The sequence below is a fragment of the Ursus maritimus genome (genome assembly GCF_017311325.1).
Source record: "Ursus maritimus isolate PB19 chromosome X unlocalized genomic scaffold, ASM1731132v1 scaffold_X1, whole genome shotgun sequence".
NCBI classification, from domain to species: domain Eukaryota; kingdom Metazoa; phylum Chordata; class Mammalia; order Carnivora; family Ursidae; genus Ursus; species Ursus maritimus.
In genome coordinates, this window is record NW_024423319.1 from 113,224,280 (window position 1) to 113,243,193 (window position 18,914).

The window sequence follows — 18,914 nt, forward strand, 5'->3', positions numbered from 1 at the left end:
TTGTCATTTGCCAAGACTCCCATCTCTGAACAGTATTTTGTTGTTGTTGTTTTTTAATTCAATGAAGTCATTAAAACGTTAAAAGGAGAAGTTTACGGTACAGTTACAGGTGTGCTGCTTTGATGGCATTTGAAAGAACAGCGTCGTGCAGCGTCTCTACATTCTCAGTAGTGGTTCACAGGAAGTGTGTTTTGAGGTGGCCACAGCACTGTAATGTGAAGGGAAGATATCTGTGATTTCTACTGGAGACGGAGTCGTCGGCCCAGCTAATACTACAGTGCTTGTTGGCTACATTCATGACCGAAGGAAAGGCCACATCTCCGCTAGGTGTCCGTGAAAAGAAAGGTGCGATTTATCTGCCATCTGGTGATTGCACTGACTCCAGGCTAAGAACTCCGCTCGATTAGGGTCCTATTTCATATTTGCCAGCATCGAAATGAGCCTGGTTGCTTCACACAGCTTATCTCCAAAGTGGAGGGAAAAGGGAGAATTTCTCTAGAAAAAGAAATCACTATGTTTGGACTCCAGTATTCACAACATTCACAAATATAGTTTCTGTTTATATAATAATTCCTCAAGCTATTTTTTTTAATTTAAATAAGCACCCCCTAATTGATTATTCAGCTCTAACTTTAAGATGTCAGGGGGATGCCCATATTTATATCACCAAATGTCATGAAGGTGTATCCCTCTTAGACGGTTCTGTGGGCTTCTCTCCCTACTTGGAATCTTCTCTCTGTTGTCCATTTACTTGTCTTGGTTTTTTACCCGACGGAAAGAACCAGCCCCAATCCCACCTCCTGTCTCTAGCCTCCTGCGGCTGTTCCAGCCCACCGTGGCTTCTCCATTCCCTGCCCTCGTGCAGAACCACTACTGTCCTCCTCACATCCCTATATTATTCTGTTCCTAGTGTGGAGTCTATTAGGCTCCTCCCTCCCACTGTGGCCAAGTCCTTTAGATTCCTTCTTAACCCCACCTCTAAAATCTATCCCACTCAGTTCAGACTGTGATTCATTTTCTTTTTTCTTTTTTAAAGATCTTATTTATCCATTCGAGAGAGAGTACGTGCACGCATGAGAGGGGGCAGGGGCAGAGGTCTGAGAGGGTGAGGGAAAGGGACAGGCAGACTCCCCACTGAGCGTGGACCCCCAACACGGGCTCAATCCCAGGACCCTGAGATCTGGACCTGAGCCCAAGTCAGCCGCTTAACCGACTGAGCCAGCCAGGTGCCCCCGGACTGTAATTCATTTTTACTGAGACTGTGACAACAAACCCCTAACAGGTCATCCTATCTTCACTCTTCCCCGCTCTGGTCTATTCTACGCTCTGCTCCCAGAGTTGTGTCTCCAAGACATAGATCTGACCATTTCACACCCCACTCTCTCCTCAGAGGCCCCCCACTTTATATGGATAAGCATGGCTTCCAAATTTTTTCTTGATCTGAAGCCAGTTTACATTTCCATCATTCTTCCCAGAGGAACGTCACAGTAGTGGTAGAAGGGTCACCCTTCCCCTAGAGACGCCTCGCACGTTCCCAGCACCTTACCTTTGCACAGGCTGTTGTCTTCTCTAGAATGCCCTTTCTCCTAGCTTTACCTGGTGTAGGTCTCTGGAATCCTGCAGAGCTCTGTGCAAGTCAACTCCTCCACAACAAATCCTTAGGGCCCCTAGACCTGAATTAGCCCCTACAGCCCCATTCTCTCGTTGAACTTTGCTCATTATTGTTGCATTAAGACACAATTTCATTTGTATTTCATCTGTCAGTCTCATTATAGAAGGGGTAGAAACGCAGCCATCCTGAAGACACCCCCCCAACACACACAGCATTTAGCACAGAGCCTTGTTCATAGTTCAGTAGCTATCCCACTCACTTATTTTTCAAGGGAATTACTCTGATTCTTTTATGAAAATATATTTAGCTCCTCCCAGTGAGATTTGAGTTATTTGTATAAAAGGAATCTGAGCGGCACCTGGCTGGCTTAGTCGTTAGAGCTTGCGACTCTTGCTCTTCATGGTCATGAGTTCGAGCCCCACGTTGGGCGTGGATCCTCCTTTAAAAAAAAAATAAAAGGAATCTGCTTTGCTCTTCTTTGGATTTTCTCATAATACTAGGCATTTGTGGATGCTCCAGAAATACTTGTTGACAGGAATTAATGATGGCATTTACTAATTTTCCTAAGTATGCTTCATTCTTATGAGGTGTGTATAATTTGCCCAAGCAAGCATTCTTATTAGCATGTAATGCTGAAGACTTTGCTTATTAATTGAACTGTTAGTCTGCCATCGAAAGTATAAGTGGAAGCACGATGCAGGATTCACCTCCCCTTTTTTTTTTTTCTACATCGGGAACCAGGCAGTTTCAGACTTTAATACTTTCAAATATAATCAACCAAGAGATTTAAGGAGATTCCTAAGTCTCTTATGTCTGAGGTTGAAATGAATATTACGGTGCTATGTAGTTAACCACGTTTGTAACCGTGTGATAAATGTACTGTAAAGAACATTCTATCTCATGGGTCATCTTTTTTGTAGGGCCCGATGATGCACAACAAAAAATAGAGCCACATCACACAGCAGTGCTGGGGGAAGGTGACAGTGTCCAGGTGGAAAACAAGGTAAGTATTAAAAATTGTTAATTTTCTTAAATTGCACTTCCTACTAGTTTACAGGTAAATGCCTAAAGTAAAAGTGCAGCTGGAACATTTTCTTTCTTCCTTGGGCAAAGAAACTATGCCACAAGCTTATCATCCCCTTTCATCAACCTCTTATTTCTATTGGTTTATTTTAAAGTTTTCTCTATACCCATTTCTCATCTTCAGGACTCATCTGAAGTCTCTGTGGTTTACCCCTTGAAATTTAGCCCTAGGAACATGTCTTCCTCGTCTCTTAATTTTCTTTCTTTAGACACTTGATTTATTTTATTTTTAGTCTAAGCAAAAATGGATCAGCCCTCTAGGAGTATAAATATAGATCTCCGTTCTTACTCACAGAGAGCCCTTGGCAAGTCAGCCCCATTTCGAACCGAGAGGAGCATATGATGCATTTTGTAGTCCCTTTTGTGTTGAACCCCTGCTTCCTAGATAGAGTTTCTGATGTTTTAGGAGTCTCGGGAGCTTCTATCCCCAGATTGCCAAGTTTCTTCCCTGGGTCTCTTTCATTTCCTTGGGTGATTCTCTCACTCTCTTGTGAGCCTGCTAAGCCAATCTGATGGCTTCGTGTCTTCATAAAGAAGATTGAAGAGACAATTATGAAAAAGCTCCTGACGAGATGAATTTTGCAAAGTAGGGATGAAAACTGCTTCAGTGTGCAGGTGACTGGTGGAGAGGCGGGCTGCCTGCCGTGTGGCGCCCTGCCCCTGGGGTTGTAGAATGCAGTGGATTTGAAGAATTACCACATCCTAGCCCTCTTTTCTGGCAGCTCACCTACTGCTGCCTTAGTCGTCCACGGCACCACCATGAACTAGGAAGCAAGTAGCTCCTCCTGGGCACCAGAGAAAATACAGATCTCAGGGTCCGTGCCCTCTCTTATTAGGTTGAACTGTTTGAAACTGCTACTTTTGACCTACAGAAAGGGCATTTTCCTCTGTGCTGATCCCATGCAGGAAAGAGGCTGGAAGCTACACGCAGGCCAGAACCTTCTGATAGCGGGTTTGTTTGTAACATTACCTGATTTAACTTGACACCTCCGTTCTTCCTATAATCTAGCAGAGGGCACACTGCAGATGAGAAGGACTTGGAAGCTGGAACGAACCACCAGAAAGGGTTGCCGAGGGGAGCCAGAAAGGTGGGAGGCAGCTGGGAGAGCCAAGAGTTGGTGAAAACATCAGTTCTCTGGCCCCAGAGGCACCGCTCTGTTGTGGGCCCTTCTGTCATTATTGCTGTGTATGAGCGCAGCCAGAGCCTACAAGGCACGAGAAAGATTTCTATGAAAAAAAGGATTTTAGAAAATTAGCATTTCGGTGGGTGTGTCATGCTTATGTCCACGGATCGCAGAAAGTCCCGTCCCCTGTAGATTACAAGGGAGATAGTGAAGGTGTGAAGCTTGACCTCGCCACTTGCGAGCTGTGTGACTTTGGGCACGTTCCTCAACCTCTCCGAGATTTGGTTTCTTTGGCTGCAAAATCGAAGTAATGATGCCATGTGCAGGGGTTGGTAGAATATGGGAGATGGCATATGTCAGGAGTCTACCCCAGGTCTAGCACAGGGGTCAGTAAATTCTGCCCAACAGGCCAAATTCAAACCTGGCTTTGTAAATAAAGTTTTGTCGGAGCACAGCCATACCCGTTCCTTTCTGTTTGTCTGTGAACGTTTTCACACCACAACGGTAGAGTGGAGTGTTTGCAGCAGAGACTGGATGACCCACAAAGCCTAAGATACTTATTCTCTGGCTCTTTACAAGGGCAGGTGTGCTAATCCCTGATCTAGTGCCTAGTGGGTGCCCAATAATGGGAACTAGAAAGTTCACTGATGTAAATGCCTAATTTAACAGTCATATCAGATACGTGTTACCTAATGAGGACTCATACTTTAGGGCTGAAGGTTCAGGGCACATAACAGTTTCTAGAGCTAGAAAAAGCATCTGAAGTATCCTGATTCACTCCATGGCCCCAGGTCAGGGTTATCTGCACTTGGAAATAAGCCTGAGGATTAAAGAAGGAAGATGTGACTTCCTAATGCTCCCCCGAACCCCATTTGCACTGAGTCGTGGTCAAGAAGAAGGATTTGGCATACTCCCTGGCTTCCTTCTTGCCCTTTCAGTACTCCTTACTTCTGAGTCTTCCACAGTCATGCCTGGCTGCCTGGTTAACCAGCAGTATGGGTGGTTTCCTCTAGAGTGGCCAGTGCTCTGGGGCAGGAGAGGGGGCACTGAAGGGTTGATGCGGATCGCGTCTGTCCCCAGCTTTCCTGCTTCCAGCTTAGCATTTGACTTGTCTTAGGTCAGCACATTTTCGGCTTCAGGGACCCCTGTCTTCATGCAGAGGGTGGATTGTCCTCTGTGACCATTACTCTGAAGTCTTCCGTGGCAGGTAGCAACTGCAGGGGGCTTGGTTTACTGCCCGATTTCAGAGTCTTTAAGCCAGACCCTTTGACTTCTTAGAGGAAGCCCATACTCCCACCAGTGGCTTCAAAATAGTCTTAACTTTTTCAGAGTTCTTAGAGATTGGCATCAGCCCCATGCTACTCTGGCCATTTAATCCTGGACTGTACTGATCACCCTGAAACAGCGTCTGTTTCAGGGGCTAATGCTCCCTGTGCTGCTTTGGCCCACAGTCGGTGCTCTGGGTACTAGGATAGCCCCCTGATCAGGAGCCCATTGTTTCATGTGAAAGGCTCGATGTCACCTGTAGACACACATTTATATTGATATCCTATTGAGAAGGTCTTGAGCTTCACGGATAAGCAGATGCACTTGTAGTTCGTCAAGGTAGACAATCAGTTCTTCATTGGCTGCCCCCACAACAATACTTGAGAGTCAGGACACTCTTTAACTGCCACCATTCTTGGGGAGCTCAGTAAATGAATACAGATTAACATTTTGATTCAAATACAGATTGAAAGAAATAAAGCAAAACACCTTATTAAAGCTAGAGACAACTTTTTTGCTTATTTATGGGTAAAAATTCATCACCATTAATTTTTAAAAACTGATAACAATTCATTGTTTTATCTTTCAATTGGCCTAAGAAGCGTGAACAGTGAAATCCAGTACGAGCAATTGCGTGCAATTAAGTCATGCTAAAAACTCACTTTCTTCCTGGTCATTGTTTCCACGTAATGTATCACTATAATAAGTGTCCTTAAATCAAAAGCATACCCTTTGATTCATTCTCAGAGTCCTACTGCCATCTCAGGGCTTCAGAATCAATCAGACTGTGAGTCCATACTACTCATAGTGGCGAAGTTATCAACACCTTCAGTGAATCATAGAGCCTTCACCTGGGCATTGATCATTTACTGTTGGTATCAGCGAAACTCAGGACCTATCTTGGCAATAATATTTATGGAATAACAAGAGCAATTTGTAAAAGGAAATTATTCAGTAAACCCAGAAGGGCCTAACTCTGAACTAAGAACTCTGAGAAGGTTCACCGAAGTCAAAGACATGGTCTGGTCTGGAAGAGATCATGACCTTCAGGTGGTGTGATTATACATGAAGCAGTAAGTTGGCCCCCATTACCTTTGTATGGGATCTTTTCATCAAGCCCCAAAAGGCATTTACTGATATCCTCACAGGGACTCGTGTCTGAAACAGCTCTTCGTTCTCTTTCCTCGTGCTTGATTTTCATTATTTGACACTACACACAAGGTCACCGTAGATGAGGACTTTTCAAGGTAACAGCAGTTGGGACCTTTAACCACATCAGCACTCTACTGAAGATCCAGAAAGATGATTAACTTTCACCAAAGTAGGCAGGGAAAGAAAAAAAGATATATTTAAGGAACAAGAAAAGGATATCAAATATCTGGTTTAGGGTAGCGGAGAAGTGACTACCGAGAGGTTAATTTAGTGGAAAGGTCATTAAAGGAAGCATGGACCATCGTTAAGGTTTCTGAAATGGGAATCCAAACTCCTGACCTCCTCAACACCCAGCAGTGAAATCGTTTTTCATTTCACATCAAATGTAAGAGTCCCTTTATTTTACTGTCCAGATTATAAATGGAAAGTCATCATTTGATCTGAGTAACATCAAAGGAAGCAAAACTTGTATTTTTAAACTTGATCGTCATTCCTAAATGTGTAAAGTGGGGGATGTTTTGTCATTCACAAAAGGTACGTCTTCTGAATTAAGGAATTTACGTTCTTGGGGCACCTGGCTGCCTCAGTGGGTGAAGTGTGCGACTCTTGACCTTGGAGTTGTAAGTTTGAGCCCCATGTTGGGTATAGAGATTACTTAAAAATAAAAAACTTTTTTTTTTTTTAAGGAAACTTAAATTCTGAGGAGTCAGAGCATCCATGACCCAAGGAGGTTGGCCTTTCCTCATCCCCTTCTCCCATAACCCTAACCCCTTCTCCGCCTGCGGACCCTAAAACTCAGTCGTGTTTCTGAGAAAGCACCTCAGATCATTATGCAGTGACATCTTCATTCACATTAAATTATATATGATATAGTACCGATGATCAGAACTATTTTTCTAAAATATTTTTCTTTCAAATGTCTGTTGATTCACATTTAAATTTCACCACTCCACAGCCATTAGGGAATAAAGCTTTCTTGATAACTGCATTTTTTAAGTTGAATTTTTAGTCATTTAAATGTGATATTGAAAAAAAAATCATTTCTGATAGAAACCCCACCCTTTTGTGTGGGCTTAGTTTATATTATGTACAATTTAACTTGTTCATAACCTTGGATCGTCAGCATGTATATTGATTATTGTCCCGAGCTATAATGTCTAATGATGTCTGTAGAGCCTGCTGGCTTAACTAAGTGGTCCTAGATGAATTTTTAAGCTTCTGTGCCTGTTTTATGTAGTTTTTTTTTCATTTCCATCATTGATCTTAAGCTATTTTTTGTTGTATTGCTCTATAGTAGTTTTCTGTCTTCTAGCTCTGAATCCCTCATAGATCTGAAAACCACAAAGCCTCATTGTTAGCATGGTGTCTAAAGCAAGAATAAGTAGAGATTGACAGTCTGCACTTAGTTTAAAACACTAATCTTCAGTGTATGGAGTTTATGACATCTGTTTTTAAAATATGAACTACCAGAAGCCTTTTTAGGCTTTTCGACTTTCAGGTGAATTCACGTTAGCATATTGTGACAGCAGATTGGGTTGTGGCTAGGTAAGGTGATGATGTATAAATAAATAGAGCCTGGGAATGGTTAAACAGAGATATTTTTTAAACATGAAGAAATGATGAGTGCATCCACTGGGGGGCTGTGCTAAATGACGCCAGCCCTGGGACTGTAGAGTAAGTTACGACTTTTGCAGAAATCATTCTACCCCAGCTTGCCTTTTAGTATTTTAAAGTTGGAGGCAGAGGAGAAGTCAATTTCAGTCCTGTACAATATGAGGTAGTTTTTTTTTTTTTAACTACATGGAAGTTTAAGGAATTCATTATTTATTTTTATTGAATCCAGTGATAAGCCTTCCAGTACTAGTAACATTATAATGATTTCTAATTAATGAGCTTTGTATCAAAGTATATAAATATAATATGGAGTATAATTATCTTCCCACATATTTGGAAGTATGCTATATTAGGGGCGCCTGGGTGGCTCAGTGGGTTGAGCATCCGACTCTTGATTGTGGCTCAGGTCGTGATCTCAGGGTTGTGGGATCGAGCCCCACATCGGGCTCTGTGCTCAGCATGGAGTCTGCTTGAGATTTTCTCTCTCACCTCTCCCTCTGTCCCTCCTCCTGCACGCGCTGCCTCTCTCTCTTTCTCTAATAATAAAGAAATATTTTAAAAAGAAGAAAAATTTTAAAAAATATGCTATATTATTCAAATAGGGTGAAGTTTTAAGGAATTTTTGAAGGCTTTGTTTTAAAGCGCCTTGTCATTACTGCTTTATCTCAATTAGACCTAAGAGATGCCTCCAAAGAATTACATAAAGTTGAGTTCCCCGTTAGTGTTGAGCAAATCACCCTAAACTCTAGTGGCTTACAACAGTTACTATTTCTCACAAGTGTGGTGGGGGCTCCTTTCTCCGGCACTGCAGGGTCACAGGACATCAGTGATAGTGGGGGTTCAGAGTCATATTGTCAAAGTGGTCTCTGGAAGGATTCCTGTATCAACCCAAAATCTCCCAGACGATCTATAAACATGTCTCTCCCTTTATCCACACGGGCACTGGATATTGTAATTAATATGTCTTTCAGTTTCAGGGAAAAAAATCGAATCTCAATTCTAAAGACAAACTTTTAGAGACTTGGATATCATAGGACCCTTTTGGTCAGAAATTTACCTGAGCAGATGTCACTTGGATGGTTTTAGAAGGTTCCATTTAATGCAACATTTCTGGGGCATATTTTACATTAATAGCAATAAATGTCAAAAGTAATCAAACCTTACTTTTGGATTTGTGTAGATAATCTTCCCTTTTAAAAATTGTTAATGGGAGATTATAAACCTTGTCATAAGATAAGTAAATGACATGGTTTGTCTTAAGGGTGTTTCCGGTTAAAGAAAATCTTGATTTGCATTCTCCTCCTTTATCTGAGAAGGTTAATTTTTTTGGTGGTCTGGACGTACTCTGGAGTGCTGACTGAGAAGACCAATCATCTTAAGGAATAAATGTTTCCATATCGAGTGTTACACAGAAAATATTTCTGGAATTTATACTCAGAATTAGGAACATCGTCCATTTGGCCAGCATGTCAGCTTCAAGTTACTCCTAATCTGACATTCAGAAATAAGCTTGTTTAGGACACCTGGATGGCTCAGTCAGTTAATGTCTGCCTTCGGCTCAGGTCATGATCCCAGGGTCCTGGGATCGAGCCCCACATTGGCTCCCTGCTCAGCAGGGAGCCTGCTTCTCTTTCTGCCCTTCTCCCTGCTTGTGCTCTCTTTCTCTCTCTCTCAAATAAATAAATAAAATCTTCAAAAAAAAAAAAAAAAGGGAAAGAAGCATGTTTATGGTTTGATGTTTTCTTCCTTGACTTTAGGATCCTGAGAGAAGCCACTTTGTCCTAATTGCTGGGGAGCCATTAAGAGAAGCTGTTGTCCAACATGGTAAGCCCCAAACGATGGCAATTTTCCTGGTTGATTTTTTTTTCTTTAAAAGTAGTGTACATATATAGTATTTTGGGGAAGAATAGCTGGATTTCTGTCCTCTTCATCTACAAATTCAAGGATTTTGTTTCATTGTTCCATCATCAGAGGAAAATATATACATGGCTTTAATTTCTATATTCATTCTCTCCTCCTTTTAAAGGAACAATTCTTGAATACCTATCACGTATAGGGCGTTGAGCTTAGAACTGTGGGGAAACAAAAGTAGTGTTTTGCATTGTGTCATAGAGAACTTGAACTTACAGAAAGGTTTTATGGCCTGCTGCTCGAATATCATTTTTATCTTTACTAAAAACAACAGGGATTTCAATACTGTTTGTAGTCCATTGTATTTTTAGTGAAAAATAGGAACCTCTTAAGAATATTTCTTTGGCAGTTTCTAAAATATTTGAGTCACTCTTTATTTGTTTAAAAAACAAAAATGAATAGAGGAAACTGTGGTATAGGAGGAATAGGACTTTAGTTGGAGGCAGAAACTCCTGGAGTAAGTACCCAGTCACTTCACTTTGTCTTGACTTCCTTATAAAGTTTTATTAAATGAGGAACATCTAAAAGCACCTAGAATCCAACTTAATACTCATTTTTATTAACAATTTTTTTGCCAACTTATTTAGATAAATGTCTATAAAACGTGTGTCTACTTATCTAATTATGAAATTTAGCATGCCTTAAAGTCCCATTGTATTGCCTTGCGTGAATCCCCAGGTATATACAATGATTTCAGGAAAAAAGCCCAGCTGATCATACATTTCAAGAACAACTGATTATTTTAAAAATATTTTTTTGTTCTATTAATAATTTAAGAGGAAAACATTAAATTATACTCCACCTAGCTGACCTCCATTTTGCATGCTTCAATTTCCACTCCAAAGGTGCATGGTTCTTGTTTCCTTTGATCTTGATTGAAGAGCAGTGAAATCGTTTGTTCTTCTGGAAGAAGCCTGAAGACAGATTGAGAAGGGTCATAATCTTTATTCATAGCGGCTAGAATTTAGGTGGGAAAAGGACGTGTGGGATGTAAGTCTCTTTTGAGTTTAGTAATCGCCTCTGCACCAATGATGAGAAATGAGAGTCCAGCCAAATTTGGTGACAGACCGAAGGGGTGGGTCTGCTCGAGGCCACCCTCCGTTTGCGTTACAGGAATCCTCTCTCAGAGCCTTTGGTCTCAGGAACAGTGCATAAGCCTGCACATTCAAACTCAGATTAACCAGACAAGATAGATAAGTCACTTGACATCTCTGTTAATGAGAAGCAAAGCATTTTGTTCGGTTTGTTTAGTGTGTGTTTGTGTGTGTGTGTGTGTGTGTGTTTGTGCGTGCGTGTGTGTGTGTGTTTTAAACCCCAGGAAGTTGTTTTTGTTTGTTTGGTTTTTTTTTTTTTTTTACCTGTGTATAAAGATAGCCACAACCATCTCTTGGTTGTTTGGGAACCAGTACCCATTTGATGAACTAGCCAAGGACCTTGTTTTTCTTATCGGGGTGTCCTTAATGATGTGTCTGCCAATTAAGCATGGAATGGCACAGAATGTTGACATAGGAAATGTCCTTAGCATTGATGTAGTCATGTCCCTTTTTATAAATGAGGAAAATGAAATCAATATATTTTATTTATTTATTTATGTAACAGATACTTGGGTAGTATTTATCATTTACTACGATGGGCCAACGTACTTTCCATGTATTAATTTATTTAATCTTAAGGACAACCTTATGAGGTTGGCACCCTCATCCGCATTTCACAGATGAGGAAGTGGAGGTACAGAGATTCATTGTCCACCACATAGCTGGGTTCATAGTGAGGCTGTCTGATTTCCAACCACCCTGCCCTTTTGCTTCTCACCGTGTGAGGTTGACCCTCGCTCTGCTCTGTGGCTTCTCCAATGGGAAGCGATGGTTAGTAGTGGAGCTGGGATTCGAACCCTAGTCTTCTGACCCCATGTTTTGTGCTCTCCACTATACCGGGGTTCTACATAATGAAGCTTGAACTTACACCATTTCTATTACTCGGGAGGGAGTGTGAAGGTTTAACTAGAGAAAAGATGAAAGCTGTAGTGTGAAAGAGTATTTAGGAGATATTGATAACTCTCAAATAATTTTCTTGTTTATAAACCTTATAGTTGATCAATTAAAAAACATATGCTTTCTGGGGGAATGTAACGTACAACATGGCGACTACAATTAATAATACTGTAGTGCATATTGGAAAGTTGCTAAGGGAATAGATCTTAAAAGGTCTTACCACCAGACTGGGGCTCCTGGGTGGCTCAGTCAGTTAAGTGTCTGACTCTTGGTTTCAGCTCAGGTCATGATCTCAGAGTCATGAGATCAAGCCCTGTGTCGGACTCTGCACTGGGTGTGGAACCTGCTTAAGATTCTCTCTCTCCCCTCTGCCCCTGCCCACCCTGCTCTCCCCCCCATCTCTCTCAAAAAAAAATTCTCATCACAAGAAAAAAAAATCTGTAACTTTGTGTGATGATGAATATTAACTAGACTTACTATAGTAATCATTTCACGATATGTACAAATATCAAACCATTATGTTGTACATCTTGAGACTAATACAATGTATGTCACTTACACCTTGATTTAAAAAAAGCAATAAATTTGGGGCACCTGGGTGGCTCAGTCATTAAGCGTCTGCCTTCGGCTCAGGTCATGGTCCCAGCGATCTGGGATTGAGCCCCACATCGGGCTCCTCCGCTGGGAGCCTGCTTCTTCTTCTCCCACTCCCCCTGCTTGTGTTCCCTCTCTTGCTGCCTCTCTCTGTGTCAAATAAATGAATGAATGAATAAATAAATAACAATAAATTTAGCGATAATAGTATGCAAAAAAAGAACAAAAGAAAAACAAAAACACGCTTTCTGGTTTTAGTTTTCTTCCTCCTCTTAAGGATTTGAGGAGACAAGCTTCCTCAGCCCGGCTTTGGAGGGCTCTGAGCTTCCAGTGCTTCTCTTGTTTCTCAAAGTGTGGTCCATGGACCAGTAGTATCTGCATCACTGGAAGAATAGTGAGAAATGCAGGGTTTCAGACTCCACTCTAGACCTCCTGAAACAGAATATGCAAGATTCCCAGGTGACTCACGTGCACATTATAAATTGAGAAGCAGAGCAGAACACTGTAGAAAAGCGTCAAAATGGAAGCCCTGAAGTGCACCATTTTTTCAGAAAAATACTCAGGGGATGGGAGAGGCACTCCACAAGTCCAAACTGTGGGCATATTATGACGTGCAAGAAATTGGTCCTTGGCCCAGGATCTGTTCTCGTTTTGGGTTCCAATTCCCTTTCTTCTATGTGTCCTTTAAAAGTTGACTTCCCCAAGGGGTCCTCTTGGATTGATTTCTGCATATGAGGGCTCTGTCGTTCTTTCCTACCTGATATCCAGGTTTCTATCTCCAGATGAAATTTCTCTCATGAGCCCTAGATCTGTGTTTCCAACAACAAACCAAGCACGTCTGCCAGGAAGCCATTTTCTTGTCTCCAGTTCCTTCATATCAGAATATCCAGAGCTGAACTCCTTGTTTTACCCACAGCCTCCTTTGTCCGGTATCTCAGCTGCCCTCAACAAGTCTACCATCAACTCAGCCTCCCAGGCCGGACACCTTCTCCACCCGGGTGCCAAAGTCTTTAAAATCTGCAAAGCAGATCCCGTTACTGTCTGCTGAACCCTTCAGTGATTCCTAATCGCCTGTGGAATTATGCCCGAACTTCTTCCCATAGACCGCATCCAAAACCCACAGGGGTCTGGCCTCTTCCTGCATGACAGGCCCCTCATGCTTTCCCCTTCAGTCTTTCTTCTCCTTCCAGCACCGTGCCCCCTTCCTCAATTCCTCCACTTTTAGCAAAACTCGAGTTCAAACCTAGGAATTAGACAAAGGCGCCAACAGGCTGTGGCCCGTGGGCCAAATCTGCCCACTGCATGTTTTTGTAAATAAAGTTTTATTGGAACACAGCCATCCCTATTCACTTTCATATTGTCCGTGTCTACTCTTACACTTCAACAGAAGAGTTGAGTAGTGGAGACAGACACTGTTTGACCCACAAAATCTAAAATACTATCTGGCCCTTTACAGAAAATTTTGCCAACCCCTAGAGAACCCAAAACGTGTTGGTTTCTTGACTCGAAATGTTTGTAATCTCCTGTTTATTGCCAGTGAGTTGCTGCTAATTTTCAAAAATGACTCAAACCCTCATATAAGTGCACAGCCTTGTATACTGTGTAGACACCAAAACTATGACATTTGCCATTTCTTTGCATCAGATTGGTTCAGTTCTGGACATCAGCTGGCAGGAAATCTTAATACATAATGTTGTATGTCAATTACCCTTCGGTTTAAAAAAAAAAAAAAAGGAAGAAAAAAACTCACACTATAAAAAGCATTGTAACGGAACCAAGCCCAAGAACGTTTTGAATAAAGAGATTGCAATTGCTGATGACAACTTGCAACAATGGCTGAGTGCGATGCAATTGTTTATCTGATTTGTTTACCTGAAGTTTGGTCTTTATAATCCTACACAATCCTAGTCAAGAAACTTTTATGACAGTCCTCAGGGATTGGACACTGCAAAAATAACCTTTTACTGCTCAGATACGCCCGGATTGGTTTCAGATTAAGAACTCCAGAAATACATACCATTTCTTGTAATAGAAGAAAATATTATCGTCACCCAGAACTTTCTGAATGTCTCTTTCTGCCGTAGGTCCATTTGTGATGAACACCAATGAAGAGATTTCTCAGGCCATTCTTGATTTCAGAAATGCGAAAAATGGGTTTGAAAGAGCCAAAACCTGGAAATCAAAGATTGGAAACTAGTGAAGAGCACAAGAGCAGATCTCCGTGCTTTCTAGAATTTTGCCTGCGGTGGCATCCGTCCATTCAGCACTTTGACTTTCCAAAGCTGACTGAGCCGATGCTTCTAAAAAATTCCACTAAACTGATAACATGGTTTTTACAGCAATGCACACAAGATATTTCCTGGTACATGCAAATAAACCTAACTGTTGCTTCTTTAAAAACCAGTGTTCTTCATTTTGGTCTAAGTAAGTTTCTGTAAGTTTCGTTTAAAAAAATCATTTTGTGTATGTTTCCCTTTTCATGTGTGTATGAATGTTTTGTGATTTTTGTGCATGGATGAATTTTGGAAGCATATTTGCTTGTCCCTGGCAGTCAGTGTGTGAACATCTGATGTCCCTTCCTGAGCAATGCAATTTCCATGCAACATTCATGCCTGTGCGCTGGGGTTTCACATTACAGGTTATCTGTGTTAAAATAACAGCAGTCCTGACGGTTTGAGTCAGTTTTTAAAACTGCCCTGCTATTGGTAGGGACGCGACAGGATCACAGCCAAGACTTCCCTGCATTTTCTGCCAAAATCTCTGTCAGATTTAAGACACATGCTTTTGCAACCTTCCATGAGGGTTGTGAAAAAAGTTTGAATCCAGAATTGGGTTCCAGCCTTCTGCGGCTGCAGACATTGGTGGCCACACCACCTCCTCATGAAGCAACTAGAACCTGGGGCACAGGGGGGAGAGATTTTTTTGTTTGTTTTAATTTGCTGGATGTGAAGTGAATTTCGAGTGCTTTTTCATGTCAAGTGCACGTCATGTCCATCTCCTGATTATTTTTGGAGCATGAGCGCAGTTACAGTTTTTTTTTTTTCATCTCTCTCCCCGCATAAGATTGAGCAAAAACGTTCCTTGACTAATTGAAGTCATTTCATTGGATTTTGATCACAACTGATTATTTGTTTTTTTCCATGTGAAGTCTTGGGGTTTCGAACTTTCCTTCTGGAGAATGCCTTTTGAAACAGTTTGCTCTTGCTGCCTGATGTCAACTGCTTGGTAATCAGTGGATATTAAAATACTCAAAATGTACAGACAATGGGCCATGCTGAATGTTTTCATGATGTCTTACCTGCAGTTGATGCAGGGCTCCAGTTATGAACATGGACCAGTGAAGGTAGGTGGCTTAATTTTTAATGTGATGCAGAGTTTTCTTATTGGCTTATACGGAGGACTTTCTTTCTTTGCCCCCCATTTTCCAGACAATAAAAAATACAGAACACTCCTAGTAGTGGACAGGATATATCTTGCAATAGTTAATGAATTTGCTGGTTCTTAGACTTACTGAGATGCTTGCCATGTGTGTTTGAAAATGCTGGGGTTTTTTGTTTTTTTGTGGTTTTTTTGGAGATGTAATAGAACGTGAATGAGCCTTCTGGATACTTTTCAGATGGGTAAGTTTCTCCTCTATATATGCAGATGGCACGGTGATTTTCTAATGAAGCACTGGTTTGTTTTTGTGACACGGAAAACTGTGGGCCATTTATTCATGTTGTTTGTAAGCAACAAATGTTAGTTTGGTGAGTTTAGTTAATTTCTTTTGTGAATTGCAAACTGCAATATACTTCCTCCAGATGGTTTCTATCCGGTTTTCTAAAATACCCTTTGCTACCATCTAGAAAAATGTTTTCTTGGAAGTCATTTGGTTTCTTGCTTTTTGAAATGTGTAAAATTCAACAGTAATTGAACCCTTGGTTCTATGGGCAGGCCTCGGAGCCGGATGAGTTGCGAGTAATGCAAAAGAATTAACTGGGATGTTACTGGGTGAGCAATATTTCACCCAGTTTCATGTGTTTTGTAGATTATATTGTTTCCTTCAGCTCTTTATTTTGAAAATGATTTGGATTTCATTGTTTTGTTGGAAGTGGTGCTAAATCGTTATTGATTTCGGAATTTCTGGCCATGAACAGACAGACGTGAACTTGAGGTTTTGTAGCTATTGTCAGGACACGCATTTTCAGCAGGGGTGATATCGCCCCCAACAGGAGAAGATTGGTCCTGGGGGCGAGCAAGTCTTCGTCTCCTGCCGTGTGGGACGCAGATGTACATACAGTGCCCGAACGCACAGTATGTCTCTAAGTGTGGAACGCTGTGCTGGGGGACAGCCACCTTGTCTGGCAGTCTACTCAAGTCTTTCTAAAAAAACAAAACAAAACAGGAAGTCTAGCTTTCCAAATTCCAAATGCACTCCAGAGAACTCACAGCTGTTCAGCCCCACCTCGCTGCCGCCAGCCTGCGTGCTGCGTCTCAGCGCCAGAAGGTAGGCAAAGAGGAATCCACTGGTGAGCCTAGGTGACAGGGGGAAAAAATTGGACTTGTTTGAAGCAAATAAGACTTCCCAGGCTGTTCAGCTTTTTTGAAGTCCACGAAACTCAGGAAGCCTTTAGAAGTGCTGGGTTCATGGAAGCTCTCCCCACCACCCCCCAGTGTTATGCATGGATTAAAAAAAATGTTTCCATTTGACTTTGAACGTCACTGTATTTGACAGTACAAGAGGAGATTTTGAATTGTTGGAAAGAAGTAATATGTTTTAGGTTCTTCCGCTCTTTTAAAGAGCTCAGACACCAAGAATTCTTTAGGTGTCCTGGGCTCAGTGTGGTTTTAAGTGTTTGGATGTACTGATCACACAGGAACAGATTTCATGTGGCGGTGGAAAAAAGCATTTGAATTTGCATGTGACAGAAGACACGTCCTTACATGGTAGAAAGGTGCATTATATGCTTAGTGATACTATTAGAGACTTTTTCATATATGTCTGAGTTTCCTTTAAAAAGTGAAGCTACATATAGTGTGCTTCTGTCTACCCAACCCCCCCCCCCCCCCGCTAAATTAAATGTTTCTGATGTGAAAGGAGGGGGTGCCTAGACCAAACAGAAGTTTTGGCATAGACATGACTGGGTAGTGTGAGGGAAAAGGAGGTGCCCCACGTTGGTTATTAGACTTTTCCTTTAGCCCCTTTTTCTTAAGAGAGAATCTAAGAAGAAATATGCTTCTTAATCTTCTTCTTGTTTAAAGGAAAATTTGGTATGGAAGCATATTCGAGATGGTAATGAACACCGGGATATGAATTTATTGTGTTGCTTTGGGGAATAGAAATGTTCCATTTATTATGAGACATTTTCCGGGTCCTTCTCAGTAGTAGGTCTGTGAGCGTGTTCTTCTCTGCACCCTTCTGTCTTCCAGGCCCCTCCGTTCCTAAATGGGGGGCAGTGCCAGTTCCGTTCCCTAGTTGCCCTTTCCCTACAGTCCTCACTTTCTGTCCTTGAACATTGTCCTTGTTTTCAGCTTAGACTAGCATTGCCTCTATCCTAATTATACGAGTCGGTGCATATTTTTTCTGCAACAACCATGCAAACAGCTACTCCAGACGACTGCGCCTAATGCCACTTGAGTGTGAGGCATCCTAATTTCATTCGTCTTGCCACTTGTATTTAGGAGAGCTGTTTGGGGTCAGCAGTGCATGGACTTTGTGAACTGAGAATTCTGTTTGAAAATCTCAACTCAAATCTGTATATACTGTTTAGCTGCTAAGTTTCTCAATCTAAGCAGAACACATTTTCTTCTAGAAATAAGGTTAACCCAGTGCCTGTTCTTGGCTTACTAATATAATCAGATTAACCATCTAGATGTGGGATTTACTGGTGTCTGTTTTCTCTGCCTATTTTTCTACAGCTGGGATAGTCCTATATAGTTGCACAGGATGTGCACTGCCCAACTCGAGGAAGCTTTACATAGACTGACATCTGTATGTGACAGCCCTGAGTACCATAGTGTAGACATTCTGGGCATTCGGTAATAAATACCTCCAACTTCACTGTCCAGTCGTTCATACTGACTGGCTGGCGAGCACTATTTCTGGTTTATTTGATAAGCAGTTCTTGTCATCGGGAATCCTGGCATCTCCTTGAACACTCCTATGAAGCCAGCCTCCATAAATCTTTTCAAAGTCACTGATTCAGACATATCACTAGAGTGATAAAGGAATAACTCCAGGTTATGATAGGCCTTCCCAATTCTTTTCTGGCAAAATTGGTTTCCTTCTCCCCCACACTATCTTCTATCCCCCTCTTTCTTCACTGGTGGATGACTGTTGCTGGGTGTTGGGAGTCATTCAAACTGTATGTGATACCAAGACCCACTGGAACGTAGGATACCTCTTTCATGAGAAGTCCCATGGCCGACCAAACTTCATGAGCTTGGTGTCACGTGCCTTTTCCTGACGTTGTCTCTAGAGTGAATCGAATAACAAGAACTGAGTGCACCTTGCATGTTTCACTCCAGGAAGCAGACCTTCCGTCCCCCTCCCTTTTTTCACTTCCTAAGTCATGCACGGGGAAGTCC

At 41.8% G+C, this 18,914-nt stretch overlaps 2 protein-coding genes across 6 annotated transcripts in view; both read left to right on the forward strand.

Annotated features, from left to right (window-relative positions):
- PIR (pirin) overlaps positions 1 to 14,747 on the forward strand; it is a 108,824-nt gene extending 94,077 nt beyond the window's left edge. For all 3 annotated transcript variants that reach the window (XM_008696391.2, XM_008696392.2, XM_008696393.2), the window contains 3 exons: positions 2,533 to 2,615; positions 9,609 to 9,675; positions 14,432 to 14,747. In XM_008696391.2, coding sequence (XP_008694613.1) covers positions 2,533 to 2,615; positions 9,609 to 9,675; positions 14,432 to 14,544 — 263 coding nt within the window. In that variant the 3' untranslated portion in view covers positions 14,545 to 14,747. The remainder of the gene's footprint in view (positions 1 to 2,532; positions 2,616 to 9,608; positions 9,676 to 14,431) is intronic.
- A 315-nt stretch (positions 14,748 to 15,062) lies between these two features.
- The window catches only part of VEGFD (vascular endothelial growth factor D), a 37,571-nt gene continuing 33,719 nt past the window's right edge, over positions 15,063 to 18,914 (forward strand). The window contains exon 1 of one of the 3 annotated variants that reach the window (XM_040634154.1): positions 15,063 to 15,690. In XM_040634154.1, the coding sequence (XP_040490088.1) occupies positions 15,601 to 15,690 (90 nt within the window). In that variant the 5' untranslated portion in view covers positions 15,063 to 15,600. Of the gene's footprint in view, positions 15,691 to 16,578; positions 16,834 to 18,914 lie in introns of those variants that run through there. The other 2 variants (XM_040634145.1, XM_040634150.1) reach the window with 2 other exon arrangements.